At 40.8% G+C, this 17261-nt stretch overlaps 1 protein-coding gene across 1 annotated transcript in view; it reads left to right on the top strand.

The window, feature by feature from the left end:
• IQUB (IQ motif and ubiquitin domain containing) overlaps positions 1-17261 on the top strand; it is a 63061-nt gene that overhangs the window by 22708 nt on the left and 23092 nt on the right. Inside the window, exons 2-3 of the mRNA XM_063445086.1 lie at positions 14395-14529; positions 16855-17022. Of these exons, the coding sequence (XP_063301156.1) occupies positions 14395-14529; positions 16855-17022 (303 nt within the window). The remainder of the gene's footprint in view (positions 1-14394; positions 14530-16854; positions 17023-17261) is intronic.

The raw sequence follows: 17261 nt of genomic DNA on the forward strand, positions 1-17261 counted from the left end.
CAGAGCTCCACAGCAATAATACTCCCAGTAATGTATCTGAGTGTATAAGAGAGCTGCACAGCAATAATGCTCCCAGTAATGTGTCTGAGTGTATAACAGAGCTCCACAGTAATAATACTCCAAGTAATGTGTCTGAGTGCATAACAGAGCTGCACAGCAATAATACTCCCAGTAATGTGTCTGAGTGCATAACAGAGCTCCACAGCAATAATACTCCCAGTAATGTGTCTGAGTGTATAACAGAGCTCCACAGTAATAATACTCCCAGTAATGTGTCTGAGTGTATAACAACGCTCCACAGCAATAATACTCCCAGTAATGTGTCTGAGGGTATAACAGAGCTCCACAGCAATAATTCTCCCAGTAATGTGTCTGTGTGTATAACAGAGCTCCACAGCAATAATTCTCCCAGTAATGTGTCTGTGTGTATAACAGAGCTCCACAGCAATAATACTCCCAGTAATGCGTCTGAGTGTATAACAGAGCTCCACAGCAATAATACACCCAGTAATGTGTCTGACTGCATAACAGAGCTCCACAGCAATAATACTCCCAGTAATGTGTCTGACTGCATAACAGAGCTCCACAGCAATAATACTCCCGGTAATATGCCTGAGTGTATAACAGAGCTCCACAGTAATAATACTCCCAGTAATGTGTCTGAGTGTATAACAGAGCTCCACAGTAATAATACTCCCAGTAATGTGTCTGAGTGTATAACAGAGCCCCACAGTAATAATACTCCCAGTAATGTGTCTGAGTGTATAACAGAGCCAAACAGAAATAATACTCCCAGTAATGTATCTAAGTGTATAACAGAGCTCCACAGCAATAATACTCCCGGTAATATGCCTGAGTGTATAACAGAGCTCCACAGCAATAATACTCCCGGTAATGTGTGTGAGTGTATAACAGAGCTCCACAGCAATAATACTCCCAGTAATGTGTCTGACTGTATAACAGAGCTCCCTAGCAATAATACTCCCAGTAATGTGTCTGACTGTATAACAGAGCTCCACAGCAATAATACTCCCAGTAATGTGTCTGAGTGTATAAGAGAGCTGCACAGCAATAATACTCCCAGTAATGTGTCTGACTGTATAACAGAGCTCCACAGTAATAATACTCCCAGTAATGTATCTGAGTGTATAACAGAGCTCCACAGCAATAATACTCCCAGTAATGTATCTGAGTGTATAAGAGAGCTGCACAGCAATAATACTCCCAGTAATGTGTCTGAGTGTATAACAGAGCTCCACAGAAATAATACTCCCGGTAATGTGTCTGAGTGTATAACAGAGCTCCACAGCAATAATACTCCCAGTAATGTATCTGAGTGTATAACAGAGCTCCACAGCAATAATACTCCCAGTAATGTATCTGAGTGTATAAGAGAGCTGCACAGCAATAATGCTCCCAGTAATGTGTCTGAGTGTATAACAGAGCTCCACAGTAATAATACTCCAAGTAATGTGTCTGAGTGCATAACAGAGCTGCACAGCAATAATACTCCCAGTAATGTGTCTGAGTGCATAACAGAGCTCCACAGCAATAATACTCCCAGTAATGTGTCTGAGTGTATAACAGAGCTCCACAGTAATAATACTCCCAGTAATGTGTCTGAGTGTATAACAACGCTCCACAGCAATAATACTCCCAGTAATGTGTCTGAGGGTATAACAGAGCTCCACAGCAATAATTCTCCCAGTAATGTGTCTGTGTGTATAACAGAGCTCCACAGCAATAATTCTCCCAGTAATGTGTCTGTGTGTATAACAGAGCTCCACAGCAATAATACACCCAGTAATGTGTCTGACTGCATAACAGAGCTCCACAGCAATAATACTCCCAGTAATGTGTCTGACTGCATAACAGAGCTCCACAGCAATAATACTCCCGGTAATATGCCTGAGTGTATAACAGAGCTCCACAGTAATAATACTCCCAGTAATGTGTCTGAGTGTATAACAGAGCTCCACAGTAATAATACTCCCAGTAATGTGTCTGAGTGTATAACAGAGCCCCACAGTAATAATACTCCCAGTAATGTGTCTGAGTGTATAACAGAGCCAAACAGAAATAATACTCCCAGTAATGCGCATGAGTGTATAACAGAACTCCACAGCAATAATACTCCCAGTAATGTGTCTGAGTGTATAACAGAGCTCCACGGCAATAATACTCCCAGTAATGTGTCTGAGCGTATAACAGAGCTCCACAGTAGTAATACTCCCAGTAATGTGTCTGAGTGTATAACAGAGCTCCACAGTAATAATACTCCTAGTAATGTATCTGAGTGTATAACAGAGCTCCACAGCAATAATACTCCCAGTAATGTATCTGAGTGTATAAGAGAGCTGCACAGCAATAATACTCCCAGTAATGTGTCTGACTGTATAACAGAGCTCCACAGTAATAATACTCCCAGTAATGTATCTGAGTGTATAACAGAGCTCCACAGCAATAATACTCCCAGTAATGTATCTGAGTGTATAAGAGAGCTGCAAGGCAATAATACTCCCAGTAATGTGTCTGAGTGTATAACAGAGCTCCACAGTAATAATACTCCCAGTAATGTGCCTGAGTGTATAACAGAGCTCCACAGCAATAATACTCCCAGTAATGTGTCTGACTGTATAACAGAGCTCCACAGTAATAATACTCCCAGTAATGTGTCTGAGTGTATAACAGAGCTCCACAGCAATAATACTCACAGTAATGTATCTGGGTGTATAACAGAGCTCCACAGAAATAATACTCCTGGTAATGTGTCTGAGTGTATAACAGAGCTCCACAGCAATAATACTCCCAGTAATGTATCTGAGTGTATAACAGAGCTCCACAGCAATAATACTCCCAGTAATGTATCTGAGTGTATAAGAGAGCTGCACAGCAATAATACTCCCAGTAATGTGTCTGACTGTTTTAACAGAGCTCCACAGTAATAATACTCCTAGTAATGTATCTGAGTGTATAACAGAGCTCCACAGCAATAATACTCCCAGTAATGTATCTGAGTGTATAAGAGAGCTGCACAGCAATAATACTCCCAGTAATGTGTCTGAGTGTATAACACAGCTCCACAGTAATAATACTCCCAGTAATGTATCTGAGTGTATAACAGAGCTCCACAGCAATAATACTCCCAGTAATGTATCTGAGTGTATAAGAGAGCTGCACAGCAATAATACTCCCATTAATGTGTCTGAGTGTATAACAGAGCTCCACAGCAATAATACTCCCAGTAATGTGCCTGAGTGTATAACAGAGCTCCACAGCAATAATACTCCCAGTAATGTGTCTGAGTGTATAACATAGCTCCACAGCAATAATACTCCCAGTAATGTGTCTGAGTGTATAACAGAGCTCCACAGCAATAATACTCCCAGTAATGTATCTGAGTGTATAAGAGAGCTGCACGGCAATAATACTCCCAGTAATGTGTCTGACTGTATAACACAGCTCCCTAGCAATAATACTCCCAGTAATGTGTCTGAGTTTATAAGAGAGCTGCACGGCATTAATACTCCCAGTAATGTGTCTGAGTGTATAACAGAGCTCCACAGTAATAATACTCCCAGTAATGTATCTGAGTGTATATCAGAGCTCCACAGCAATAATACACCCAGTAATGTATCTGAGTGTATAAGAGAGCTGCACAGCAATAATACTCCCAGTATTGTATCTGAGTGTATAACAGAGCTCCACAGTAATAATACTCCCAGTAATGTGCCTGAGTGTATAACAGAGCTCCACAGCAATAATACTCCCAGTAATGTGTCTGAGTGTATAACAGAGCTCCGCAGCAATAATACTCCCAGTAATGTATCTGAGTGTATAACAGAGCTCCACAGTAATAATTCTCCCAGTAATGTGTCTGTGTGTATAACATCGCTCCACAGCAATAATACTCCCAGTAATGTGTCTGAGTGTATAACAGAGCTCCACGGCAATAATACTCCCAGTAATGCGTCTGAGCGTATAACAGAGCTCCACAGTAGTAATACTCCCAGTAATGTGTCTGAGTGTATAACAGAGCTCCACAGTAATAATACTCCCAGTAATGTGTCTGAGTGTATAACAGAGCTCCACAGCAATAATACTCCCTGTAATGTGTCTGAGGGTATAACAGAGCTCCACAGCAATAATTCTCCCAGTAATGTGTCTGTGTGTATAACAGAGCTCCACAGCAATAATACTCCCAGTAATGTGTCTGAGTGCATAACAGAGCTCCACAGCAATAATACTCCCAGTAATGTGTCTGAGTGTATAACAGAGCTCCACAGCAATAATACTCCCAGTAATGTGTCTGAGTGTATAACAGAGCTCCACAGTAATAATACTCCCAGTAATGTGTCTGAGTGTATAACAGAGCCCCACAGTAATAATACTCCCAGTAATGCGTCTGAGTGTATAACAGAGCTCCACAGCAATAATACACCCAGTAATGTGTCTGACTGCATAACAGAGCTCCACAGCAATAATACTCCCAGTAATGTGTCTGACTGCATAACAGAGCTCCACAGCAATAATACTCCCGGTAATATGCCTGAGTGTATAACAGAGCTCCACAGCAATAATACTCCCAGTAATTTGTCTGAGTGTATAACAGAGCTCCACAGTAATAATACTCCCAGTAATGTGTCTGAGTGTATAACAGAGCCCCACAGTAATAATACTCCCAGTAATGCGTCTGAGTGTATAACAGAGCTCCACAGCAATAATACGCCCAGTAATGTGCCTGAGTGTATAACAGAGCCAAACAGAAATAATACTCCCAGTAATGCGCATGAGTGTATAACAGAACTCCACAGCAATAATACTCCCAGTAATGTGTCTGAGTGTATAACAGAGCTCCACGGCAATAATACTCCCAGTAATGTGTCTGAGCGTATAACAGAGCTCCACAGTAGTAATACTCCCAGTAATGTGTCTGAGTGTATAACAGAGCTCCACAGTAATAATACTCCCAGTAATGTGTCTGAGTGTATAACAGAGCTCCACAGCAATAATACTCCCTGTAATGTGGCTGAGTGTATAACAGAGCTCCACAGCAATAATACTCCCAGTAATGCGTCCGTGTGTATAACAGAGCTCCACAGCAATAATACTCCGTGTAATGTGTGTGAGTGTATAACAGAGCTCCACAGCAATAATTCTCCCAGTAATGTGTCTGTGTGTATAACAGAGCTCCACAGCAATAATACTCCCAGTAATGTGTCTGAGTGCATAACAGAGCTCCACAGCAATAATACTCCCAGTAATGTGTCTGAGTGTATAACAGAGCTCCACAGTAATAATACTCCCAGTAATGTGTCTGAGTGTATAACAGAGCCCCACAGTAATAATACTCCCAGTAATGCGTCTGAGTGTATAACAGAGCTCCACAGCAATAATACGCCCAGTAATGTGCCTGAGTGTATAACAGAGCCCCACAGAAATAATACTCCCAGTAATGCGCATGAGTGTATAACAGAACTCCACAGCAATAATACTCCTTGTAATGTGTCTGAGTGTATAACAGAGCTCCACAGCAATAATACTCCCAGTAATGTGTCTAAGTGTATAACAAAGCTCCACAGCAATAATACTCCCAGTAATGTATCTAAGTGTATAACAGAGCTCCACAGCAATAATACTCCCGGTAATATGCCTGAGTGTATAACAGAGCTCCACAGCAATAATACTCCCGGTAATGTGTGTGAGTGTATAACAGAGCTCCACAGCAATAATACTCCCAGTAATGTGTCTGACTGTATAACAGAGCTCCCTAGCAATAATACTCCCAGTAATGTGTCTGACTGTATAACAGAGCTCCACAGCAATAATACTCCCAGTAATGTGTCTGAGTGTATAAGAGAGCTGCACAGCAATAATACTCCCAGTAATGTGTCTGACTGTATAACAGAGCTCCACAGTAATAATACTCCCAGTAATGTATGAGTGTATAACAGAGCTCCACAGCAATAATACTCCCAGTAATGTATCTGAGTGTATAAGAGAGCTGCACAGCAATAATACTCCCAGTAATGTGTCTGAGTGTATAACAGAGCTCCACAGAAATAATACTCCCGGTAATGTGTCTGAGTGTATAACAGAGCTCCACAGCAATAATACTCCCAGTAATGTATCTGAGTGTATAACAGAGCTCCACAGCAATAATACTCCCAGTAATGTATCTGAGTGTATAAGAGAGCTGCACAGCAATAATGCTCCCAGTAATGTGTCTGAGTGTATAACAGAGCTCCACAGTAATAATACTCCAAGTAATGTGTCTGAGTGTATAACAGAGCTCCACAGAAATAATACTCCCGGTAATGTGTCTTAGTGTATAACAGAGCTCCACAGCAATAATACTCCCAGTAATGTATCTGAGTGTATAACAGAGCCCCACAGTAATAATACTCCCAGTAATGTGTCTGAGTGTATAACAGAGCTCCACAGCAATAATACGCCCAGTAATGTGCCTGAGTGTATAACAGAGGCCCACAGAAATAATACTCCCAGTAATGCGCATGAGTGTATAACAGAACTCCACAGCAATAATACTCCCAGTAATGTGTCTGAGTGTATAACAGAGCTCCACAGCAATAATACTCCCAGTAATGTATCTGAGTGTATAACAGAGCTCCACAGCAATAATACTCCCAGTAATGTATCTGAGTGTATAAGAGAGCTGCACAGCAATAATGCTCCCAGTAATGTGTCTGAGTGTATAACAGAGCTCCACAGTAATAATACTCCAAGTAATGTGTCTGAGTGTATAACAGAGCTCCACAGAAATAATACTCCCGGTAATGTGTCTTAGTGTATAACAGAGCTCCACAGTAATAATACTCCCAGTAATGTGTCTGAGTGTATAACAGAGCCCCACAGTAATAATACTCCCAGTAATGTGTCTGAGTGTATAACAGAGCTCCACAGCAATAATACGCCCAGTAATGTGCCTGAGTGTATAACAGAGGCCCACAGAAATAATACTCCCAGTAATGCGCATGAGTGTATAACAGAACTCCACAGCAATAATACTCCCAGTAATGTGTCTGAGTGTATAACAGAGCTCCACAGCAATAATACTCCCAGTAATGTGTCTAAGTGTATAACAAAGCTCCACAGCAATAATACTCCCAGTAATGTATCTAAGTGTATAACAGAGCTCCACAGCAATAATACTCCCGGTAATATGCCTGAGTGTATAACAGAGCTCCACAGCAATAATACTCCCGGTAATGTGTGTGAGTGTATAACAGAGCTCCACAGCAATAATACTCCCAGTAATGTGTCTGACTGTATAACAGAGCTCCCTAGCAATAATACTCCCAGTAATGTGTCTGACTGTATAACAGAGCTCCACAGCAATAATACTCCCAGTAATGTGTCTGAGTGTATAAGAGAGCTGCACAGCAATAATACTCCCAGTAATGTGTCTGACTGTATAACAGAGCTCCACAGTAATAATACTCCCAGTAATGTATCTGAGTGTATAACAGAGCTCCACAGCAATAATACTCCCAGTAATGTATCTGAGTGTATAAGAGAGCTGCACAGCAATAATACTCCCAGTAATGTGTCTGAGTGTATAACAGAGCTCCACAGAAATAATACTCCCGGTAATGTGTCTGAGTGTATAACAGAGCTCCACAGCAATAATACTCCCAGTAATGTATCTGAGTTTATAACAGAGCTCCACAGCAATAATACTCCCAGTAATGTATCTGAGTGTATAAGAGAGCTGCACAGCAATAATGCTCCCAGTAATGTGTCTGAGTGTATAACAGAGCTCCACAGTAATAATACTCCAAGTAATGTGTCTGAGTGTATAACAGAGCTCCACAGAAATAATACTCCCGGTAATGTGTCTGAGTGTATAACAGAGCTCCACAGCAATAATACTCCCAGTAATGTATCTGAGTGTATAACAGAGCTCCACAGCAATAATACTCCTAGTAATGTATCTGAGTGTATAAGAGAGCTGCACAGCAATAATACTCCCAGTAATGTGTCTGACTGTTTTAACAGAGCTCCACAGTAATAATACTCCTAGTAATGTATCTGAGTGTATAACAGAGCTCCACAGCAATAATACTCCCAGTAATGTATCTGAGTGTATAAGAGAGCTGCACAGCAATAATACTCCCAGTAATGTGTCTGACTGTATAACAGAGCTCCACAGTAATAATACTCCCAGTAATGTATCTGAGTGTATAACAGAGCTCCACAGCAATAATACTCCCAGTAATGTATCTGAGTGTATAAGAGAGCTGCAAGGCAATAATACTCCCAGTAATGTGTCTGAGTGTATAACAGAGCTCCACAGTAATAATACTCCCAGTAATGTGCCTGAGTGTATAACAGAGCTCCACAGCAATAATACTCCCAGTAATGTGTCTGACTGTATAACAGAGCTCCACAGTAATAATACTCCCAGTAATGTGTCTGAGTGTATAACAGAGCTCCACAGCAATAATACTCACAGTAATGTATCTGGGTGTATAACAGAGCTCCACAGAAATAATACTCCTGGTAATGTGTCTGAGTGTATAACAGAGCTCCACAGCAATAATACTCCCAGTAATGTATCTGAGTGTATAACAGAGCTCCACAGCAATAATACTCCCAGTAATGTATCTGAGTGTATAAGAGAGCTGCACAGCAATAATACTCCCAGTAATGTGTCTGACTGTTTTAACAGAGCTCCACAGTAATAATACTCCTAGTAATGTATCTGAGTGTATAACAGAGCTCCACAGCAATAATACTCCCAGTAATGTATCTGAGTGTATAAGAGAGCTGCACAGCAATAATACTCCCAGTAATGTGTCTGAGTGTATAACACAGCTCCACAGTAATAATACTCCCAGTAATGTATCTGAGTGTATAACAGAGCTCCACAGCAATAATACTCCCAGTAATGTATCTGAGTGTATAAGAGAGCTGCACAGCAATAATACTCCCATTAATGTGTCTGAGTGTATAACAGAGCTCCACAGCAATAATACTCCCAGTAATGTGCCTGAGTGTATAACAGAGCTCCACAGCAATAATACTCCCAGTAATGTGTCTGAGTGTATAACATAGCTCCACAGCAATAATACTCCCAGTAATGTGTCTGAGTGTATAACAGAGCTCCACAGCAATAATACTCCCAGTAATGTATCTGAGTGTATAAGAGAGCTGCACGGCAATAATACTCCCAGTAATGTGTCTGACTGTATAACAGAGCTCCCTAGCAATAATACTCCCAGTAATGTGTCTGAGTGTATAAGAGAGCTGCACGGCATTAATACTCCCAGTAATGTGTCTGAGTGTATAACAGAGCTCCACAGTAATAATACTCCCAGTAATGTATCTGAGTGTATATCAGAGCTCCACAGCAATAATACACCCAGTAATGTATCTGAGTGTATAAGAGAGCTGCACAGCAATAATACTCCCAGTATTGTATCTGAGTGTATAACAGAGCTCCACAGTAATAATACACCCAGTAATGTGCCTGAGTGTATAACAGAGCTCCACAGCAATAATACTCCCAGTAATGTGTCTGAGTGTATAACAGAGCTCCGCAGCAATAATACTCCCAGTAATGTATCTGAGTGTATAACAGAGCTCCACAGTAATAATTCTCCCAGTAATGTGTCTGTGTGTATAACATCGCTCCACAGCAATAATACTCCCAGTAATGTGTCTGAGTGTATAACAGAGCTCCACGGCAATAATACTCCCAGTAATGCGTCTGAGCGTATAACAGAGCTCCACAGTAGTAATACTCCCAGTAATGTGTCTGAGTGTATAACAGAGCTCCACAGTAATAATACTCCCAGTAATGTGTCTGAGTGTATAACAGAGCTCCACAGCAATAATACTCCCTGTAATGTGTCTGAGGGTATAACAGAGCTCCACAGCAATAATTCTCCCAGTAATGTGTCTGTGTGTATAACAGAGCTCCACAGCAATAATACTCCCAGTAATGTGTCTGAGTGCATAACAGAGCTCCACAGCAATAATACTCCCAGTAATGTGTCTGAGTGTATAACAGAGCTCCACAGCAATAATACTCCCAGTAATGTGTCTGAGTGTATAACAGAGCTCCACAGCAATAATTCTCCCAGTAATGTGTCTGAGTGTATAACAGAGCTCCACAGCAATAATACACCCAGTAATGTGTCTGACTGCATAACAGAGCTCCACAGCAATAATACTCCCAGTAATGTGTCTGACTGCATAACAGAGCTCCACAGCAATAATACTCCCGGTAATATGCCTGAGTGTATAACAGAGCTCCACAGCAATAATACTCCCAGTAATTTGTCTGAGTGTATAACAGAGCTCCACAGTAATAATACTCCCAGTAATGTGTCTGAGTGTATAACAGAGCCCCACAGTAATAATACTCCCAGTAATGCGTCTGAGTGTATAACAGAGCTCCACAGCAATAATACGCCCAGTAATGTGCCTGAGTGTATAACAGAGCCAAACAGAAATAATACTCCCAGTAATGCGCATGAGTGTATAACAGAACTCCACAGCAATAATACTCCCAGTAATGTGTCTGAGTGTATAACAGAGCTCCACGGCAATAATACTCCCAGTAATGTGTCTGAGCGTATAACAGAGCTCCACAGTAGTAATACTCCCAGTAATGTGTCTGAGTGTATAACAGAGCTCCACAGTAATAATACTCCCAGTAATGTGTCTGAGTGTATAACAGAGCTCCACAGCAATAATACTCCCTGTAATGTGGCTGAGTGTATAACAGAGCTCCACAGCAATAATACTCCCAGTAATGCGTCCGTGTGTATAACAGAGCTCCACAGCAATAATACTCCGTGTAATGTGTGTGAGTGTATAACAGAGCTCCACAGCAATAATTCTCCCAGTAATGTGTCTGTGTGTATAACAGAGCTCCACAGCAATAATACTCCCAGTAATGTGTCTGAGTGCATAACAGAGCTCCACAGCAATAATACTCCCAGTAATGTGTCTGAGTGTATAACAGAGCTCCACAGTAATAATACTCCCAGTAATGTGTCTGAGTGTATAACAGAGCCCCACAGTAATAATACTCCCAGTAATGCGTCTGAGTGTATAACAGAGCTCCACAGCAATAATACGCCCAGTAATGTGCCTGAGTGTATAACAGAGCCCCACAGAAATAATACTCCCAGTAATGCGCATGAGTGTATAACAGAACTCCACAGCAATAATACTCCTTGTAATGTGTCTGAGTGTATAACAGAGCTCCACAGCAATAATACTCCCAGTAATGTGTCTAAGTGTATAACAAAGCTCCACAGCAATAATACTCCCAGTAATGTATCTAAGTGTATAACAGAGCTCCACAGCAATAATACTCCCGGTAATATGCCTGAGTGTATAACAGAGCTCCACAGCAATAATACTCCCGGTAATGTGTGTGAGTGTATAACAGAGCTCCACAGCAATAATACTCCCAGTAATGTGTCTGACTGTATAACAGAGCTCCCTAGCAATAATACTCCCAGTAATGTGTCTGACTGTATAACAGAGCTCCACAGCAATAATACTCCCAGTAATGTGTCTGAGTGTATAAGAGAGCTGCACAGCAATAATACTCCCAGTAATGTGTCTGACTGTATAACAGAGCTCCACAGTAATAATACTCCCAGTAATGTATCTGAGTGTATAACAGAGCTCCACAGCAATAATACTCCCAGTAATGTATCTGAGTGTATAAGAGAGCTGCACAGCAATAATACTCCCAGTAATGTGTCTGAGTGTATAACAGAGCTCCACAGAAATAATACTCCCGGTAATGTGTCTGAGTGTATAACAGAGCTCCACAGCAATAATACTCCCAGTAATGTATCTGAGTGTATAACAGAGCTCCACAGCAATAATACTCCCAGTAATGTATCTGAGTGTATAAGAGAGCTGCACAGCAATAATGCTCCCAGTAATGTGTCTGAGTGTATAACAGAGCTCCACAGTAATAATACTCCAAGTAATGTGTCTGAGTGTATAACAGAGCTCCACAGAAATAATACTCCCGGTAATGTGTCTTAGTGTATAACAGAGCTCCACAGCAATAATACTCCCAGTAATGTATCTGAGTGTATAACAGAGCTCCACAGCAATAATACTCCTAGTAATGTATCTGAGTGTATAAGAGAGCTGCACAGCAATAATACTCCCAGTAATGTGTCTGACTGTTTTAACAGAGCTCCACAGTAATAATACTCCTAGTAATGTATCTGAGTGTATAACAGAGCTCCACAGCAATAATACTCCCAGTAATGTATCTGAGTGTATAAGAGAGCTGCACAGCAATAATACTCCCAGTAATGTGTCTGACTGTATAACAGAGCTCCACAGTAATAATACTCCCAGTAATGTATCTGAGTGTATAACAGAGCTCCACAGCAATAATACTCCCAGTAATGTATCTGAGTGTATAAGAGAGCTGCAAGGCAATAATACTCCCAGTAATGTGTCTGAGTGTATAACAGAGCTCCACAGTAATAATACTCCCAGTAATGTGCCTGAGTGTATAACAGAGCTCCACAGCAATAATACTCCCAGTAATGTGTCTGACTGTATAACAGAGCTCCACAGTAATAATACTCCCAGTAATGTGTCTGAGTGTATAACAGAGCTCCACAGCAATAATACTCACAGTAATGTATCTGGGTGTATAACAGAGCTCCACAGAAATAATACTCCTGGTAATGTGTCTGAGTGTATAACAGAGCTCCACAGCAATAATACTCCCAGTAATGTATCTGAGTGTATAACAGAGCTCCACAGCAATAATACTCCCAGTAATGTATCTGAGTGTATAAGAGAGCTGCACAGCAATAATACTCCCAGTAATGTGTCTGACTGTTTTAACAGAGCTCCACAGTAATAATACTCCTAGTAATGTATCTGAGTGTATAACAGAGCTCCACAGCAATAATACTCCCAGTAATGTATCTGAGTGTATAAGAGAGCTGCACAGCAATAATACTCCCAGTAATGTGTCTGAGTGTATAACACAGCTCCACAGTAATAATACTCCCAGTAATGTATCTGAGTGTATAACAGAGCTCCACAGCAATAATACTCCCAGTAATGTATCTGAGTGTATAAGAGAGCTGCACATCAATAATACTCCCAGTAATGTGTCTGAGTGTATAACAAAGCTCCACAGCAATAATACTCCCAGTAATGTGCCTGAGTGTATAACAGAGCTCCACAGCAATAATACTCCCAGTAATGTGTCTGAGTGTATAACATAGCTCCACAGCAATAATACTCCCAGTAATGTGTCTGAGTGTATAACAGAGCTCCACAGCAATAATACTCCCGGTAATGTGTCTGAGTGTATAACAGAGCTCCACAGCAATAATACTCCCAGTAATGTATCTGAGTGTATAAGAGAGCTGCACGGCAATAATACTCCCAGTAATGTGTCTGACTGTATAACAGAGCTCCCTAGCAATAATACTCCCAGTAATGTGTCTGAGTGTATAAGAGAGCTGCACGGCATTAATACTCCCAGTAATGTGTCTGAGTGTATAACAGAGCTCCACAGTAATAATACTCCCAGTAATGTATCTGAGTGTATATCAGAGCTCCACAGCAATAATACACCCAGTAATGTATCTGAGTGTATAAGAGAGCTGCACAGCAATAATACTCCCAGTATTGTATCTGAGTGTATAACAGAGCTCCACAGTAATAATACTCCCAGTAATGTGCCTGAGTGTATAACAGAGCTCCACAGCAATAATACTCCCAGTAATGTGTCTGAGTGTATAACAGAGCTCCGCAGCAATAATACTCCCAGTAATGTATCTGAGTGTATAACAGAGCTCCACAGCAATAATACTCCCAGTAATGTATCTGAGTGTATAACAGAGCTCCACAGTAATAATACTCCCAGTAATGTGTCTGAGTGTATAACAGAGCTACACAGTAATAATACTCCCAGTAATGTGTCTTCAAACTACAATAAATGTGTTTAGAAATCAGTCTGCGTAAATAAGATAGCTAGATTCCATTTTCTAAATTTCAGTTACATAAATAGTTATCACTAGGCCATGAAGGTGCCTAAAAGCCCCACCCTGCCCACAACTTGAGCCTCTTGTCTGAAAATGTTCCTTCTTGAATTTATCTGAAGTGATATCAGGGTCTAGATCAACCCAGCTGTGAATGTGTAGTTAAAATAAATTCTTTAATCTTCTAAAATATCACCCGTATGTTAATGATGCCTGCAGTAGAGGGGTTTAATGTTAAAGGGGACTTTGGGGGTAACTGCTTTAAAGCTGCTCTGGGTGGTAACTCCCACAATACTTGGCCAATCTGTACTCTTTGATAAAAGGCACTCTTGTGTTGAGCGATGCATGCTATAATTGGTTTTAATCTATTTTTCAGTTAAGGTTATGCTGGTTCCTGATGGTCAAGTGGTTACCATGGCATTTTCTATTGGATATTCTGTACAAAACCTTAAAAACTACTTTGCTGCTGAGATGAAAATACCTGAAACCGTCATTCGGATAACGTTTGAAGGTATGCCATGCAATTTTGGCATATTGTGATAATAAAAGCACTTTGATTGTTGAGTCCTGTTTTGCGTTTGAATTTCCAGTTTTCAAGGATAATGTTGCACTCTAACATGTCAAACTCTTGAAAGTACTTTCTGTTAAAGGAACATTTAATGAAAACAAACTTTATTTCTAAAGTTAGAGTGTTGTTCTATCTAGTTAGATAATGTAAAAGGAGTTTTACTTACCTTATTTCCCCCCAGAGAGCAGCCACCCTTCCATAGGGAAGAATTGTGAGTGTTAGTGGGCATGTGCAGCAACACCATGCTGTGCCAAACAGCATCTCCTCATAGAGCTGCATTGAATTAATGCATCTCTTTGGGGTGCATTCAATGTACTCTCAGAGAGTGGCAAATGCTAAACAATTGCAGGACCTCGTTCAGAAAGTCCATCTAGTGCAGGGTTGTTAAACTCATTTGTTCTAGAGGGCCAGCTGTCCACTGAGATAGGTATGGAGGACCAAATGCATAAAATCTATATGCACACACACGCGCAAACAAGAATAAGAGCAGACACAAAGAACAACTTCACATAATGTCAAAAATATAATTCATGACATTGTTACAACAATAAAAAATGTGTATTTATGTGCAGTATTAGTGTTCCAATATAGAGATGTGTTTGTGTGCAGTGTTGGGATGTATGCATTTCCACACACAGAGATACACACACAGACATAGATATCCACACAGTTATATGCAGCCACAGGAAGACATACAAACTGGCACATTCACACACCCTGACACTCAGATATACACACTGACATATACACACCTTGACACACAGATGCACACATACTGAGACACACACACACACACTGATACATACAAACACCTTGACAGATACACACATAAATTTAATAATTTTTATGTTTGCAGCCGCCCTCCTGTTAGCATACCTTTTGTGTCCAGGAGGGTGGCTTTCCTGGTGTACTGCTGCTATCTGAGATTGATGGAAGTGAGTGCTGGGGTCAGCAGCAGTTTACTCCTGCCTCTCTTCTCCATGCTGTTGCTGGTGCCTCCTCCTCCTTCCTCCCGCGCGGCGCTTTCTTACGAAGCTGGGAGGAAGTGGTAGACTGTCACTTTCTCCCAGGCAGCCGAATCACATGGGCCCGATTAATTCTCTTAAAGGACCACGACAACTAACCTGGCCCCTGTTCAGCAATAATACACATCAGGTGGTCCTAAAGCTATAGGCCTACCCGATAGTCCCCCAAAGCATGTAGGCTGTTGTTCCACCACTTACATACACCTTAAAAGCAGATACACACGTATAACTAAGAACTAACATATTTTAGCTAACATTTTAGCTCCCCCCTCCTGTGTGTGTGACTGCTACTGCCTCCCTGCACGGCTCTCATAAGCTGGGAGGAAGTGACCTGAACTCACTTCCTCCCAGCATGCTGCAGGGGGGGAGAGGACTAACGCTGTGACAGGGGCCCGGTCTGGAGCGTGCCGTATGTTTAACAGCCCTACCCTAGTGGCTAGTGACAGCTAGTATAGGTGGTGTTAGGCAGCCACCTAAACATTACCTTTTCTCTGAAAAGGCAGCATTTACACTGCTCTGCCTGCGGGAACATGCTAATTATCCCAAAGGGTTCCTTTAAGGTATATATATAAAAACAGGATTCAAAACAAAAAAATATATATTCTCTTCATGTAAATATTCTAGAAGTTTACATACATTTAGTGCACGTCTGTTGCGTGCATCAACAAATAAATGTTCAGGCTCCTATATTTGTTTCACATGATCTACATACTTTTCAGTTCTTTATTTTATTTTTTTTGTTCATGCAATAACCCATATTTGATTGTACTATCTACCATTTTGTGTTTTGTTTTTTTCTGAGTAACAGCAATAGTCTAACTTTATTCCTTGAGAGAACCTCAGTCAACCAGATAAACTAGTAACAGCCTCAGGAGCTAGCACTCAGGTAGGGAAACTATGATGGACAACTGCAATAAAAACAATCTCAGAATGTTAAGAATGCATACCAAAATGAAAATGAGTAAGAATGAACATGGTGGAAAATATCAGAGAAATATTTTCCACCATCTTTCTTTTTTTCTTTTTCTTTTTCTCTAATATTTTCCACCATCTTCATTCTGACTCATTTTCATTTTAGTATGCATTTTTAACATTCCGATATTGTTGTTATTGCAGTTGTCCATTATATTTTTTCCCCCACCGGAATGCTAGTTATAAGTGAATGACTGTATCCAGACTATAACTGAAAATACATCTCATCCTGCAAATAGTTTTTCGGATAACACATGTTCTCGATATTTAGGACGTGTCGTAGAAGATGAGGAGACGTTAATGGGTTTGGGAGTCATTCCTCATGGAACCATTCAACTGGAGATCATGTCCCTGGATCCAGAGAACCATCCATTGAAAGCAATGAAACTACAACAAGAATACAGCATGCCCGATGTTATAACCGTCAGGGTGCCAACAGGTATGGACAAACTGAGTTATTATGTGTGTGTGTTGTTGATAGAGCTCAAGCTGGATTATCTAAGAGCTACAGGTTCCTTCCAAACTCAATGAAATTAGTTCCATTGAGTTGGTACTAAGTTAATGTCGGGAATAAATGCCAGTTTTACAAAGCGCTATATCTAAGCAATAGTCACAGGTTGACTGTTTTAGATTAGATTTTACAATACTGTGTTTAGTGCAGCAGTGTACTGCAAACTG

This window comes from Pelobates fuscus, chromosome 3 (assembly GCF_036172605.1).
Source record: "Pelobates fuscus isolate aPelFus1 chromosome 3, aPelFus1.pri, whole genome shotgun sequence".
Taxonomy (NCBI): domain Eukaryota; kingdom Metazoa; phylum Chordata; class Amphibia; order Anura; family Pelobatidae; genus Pelobates; species Pelobates fuscus.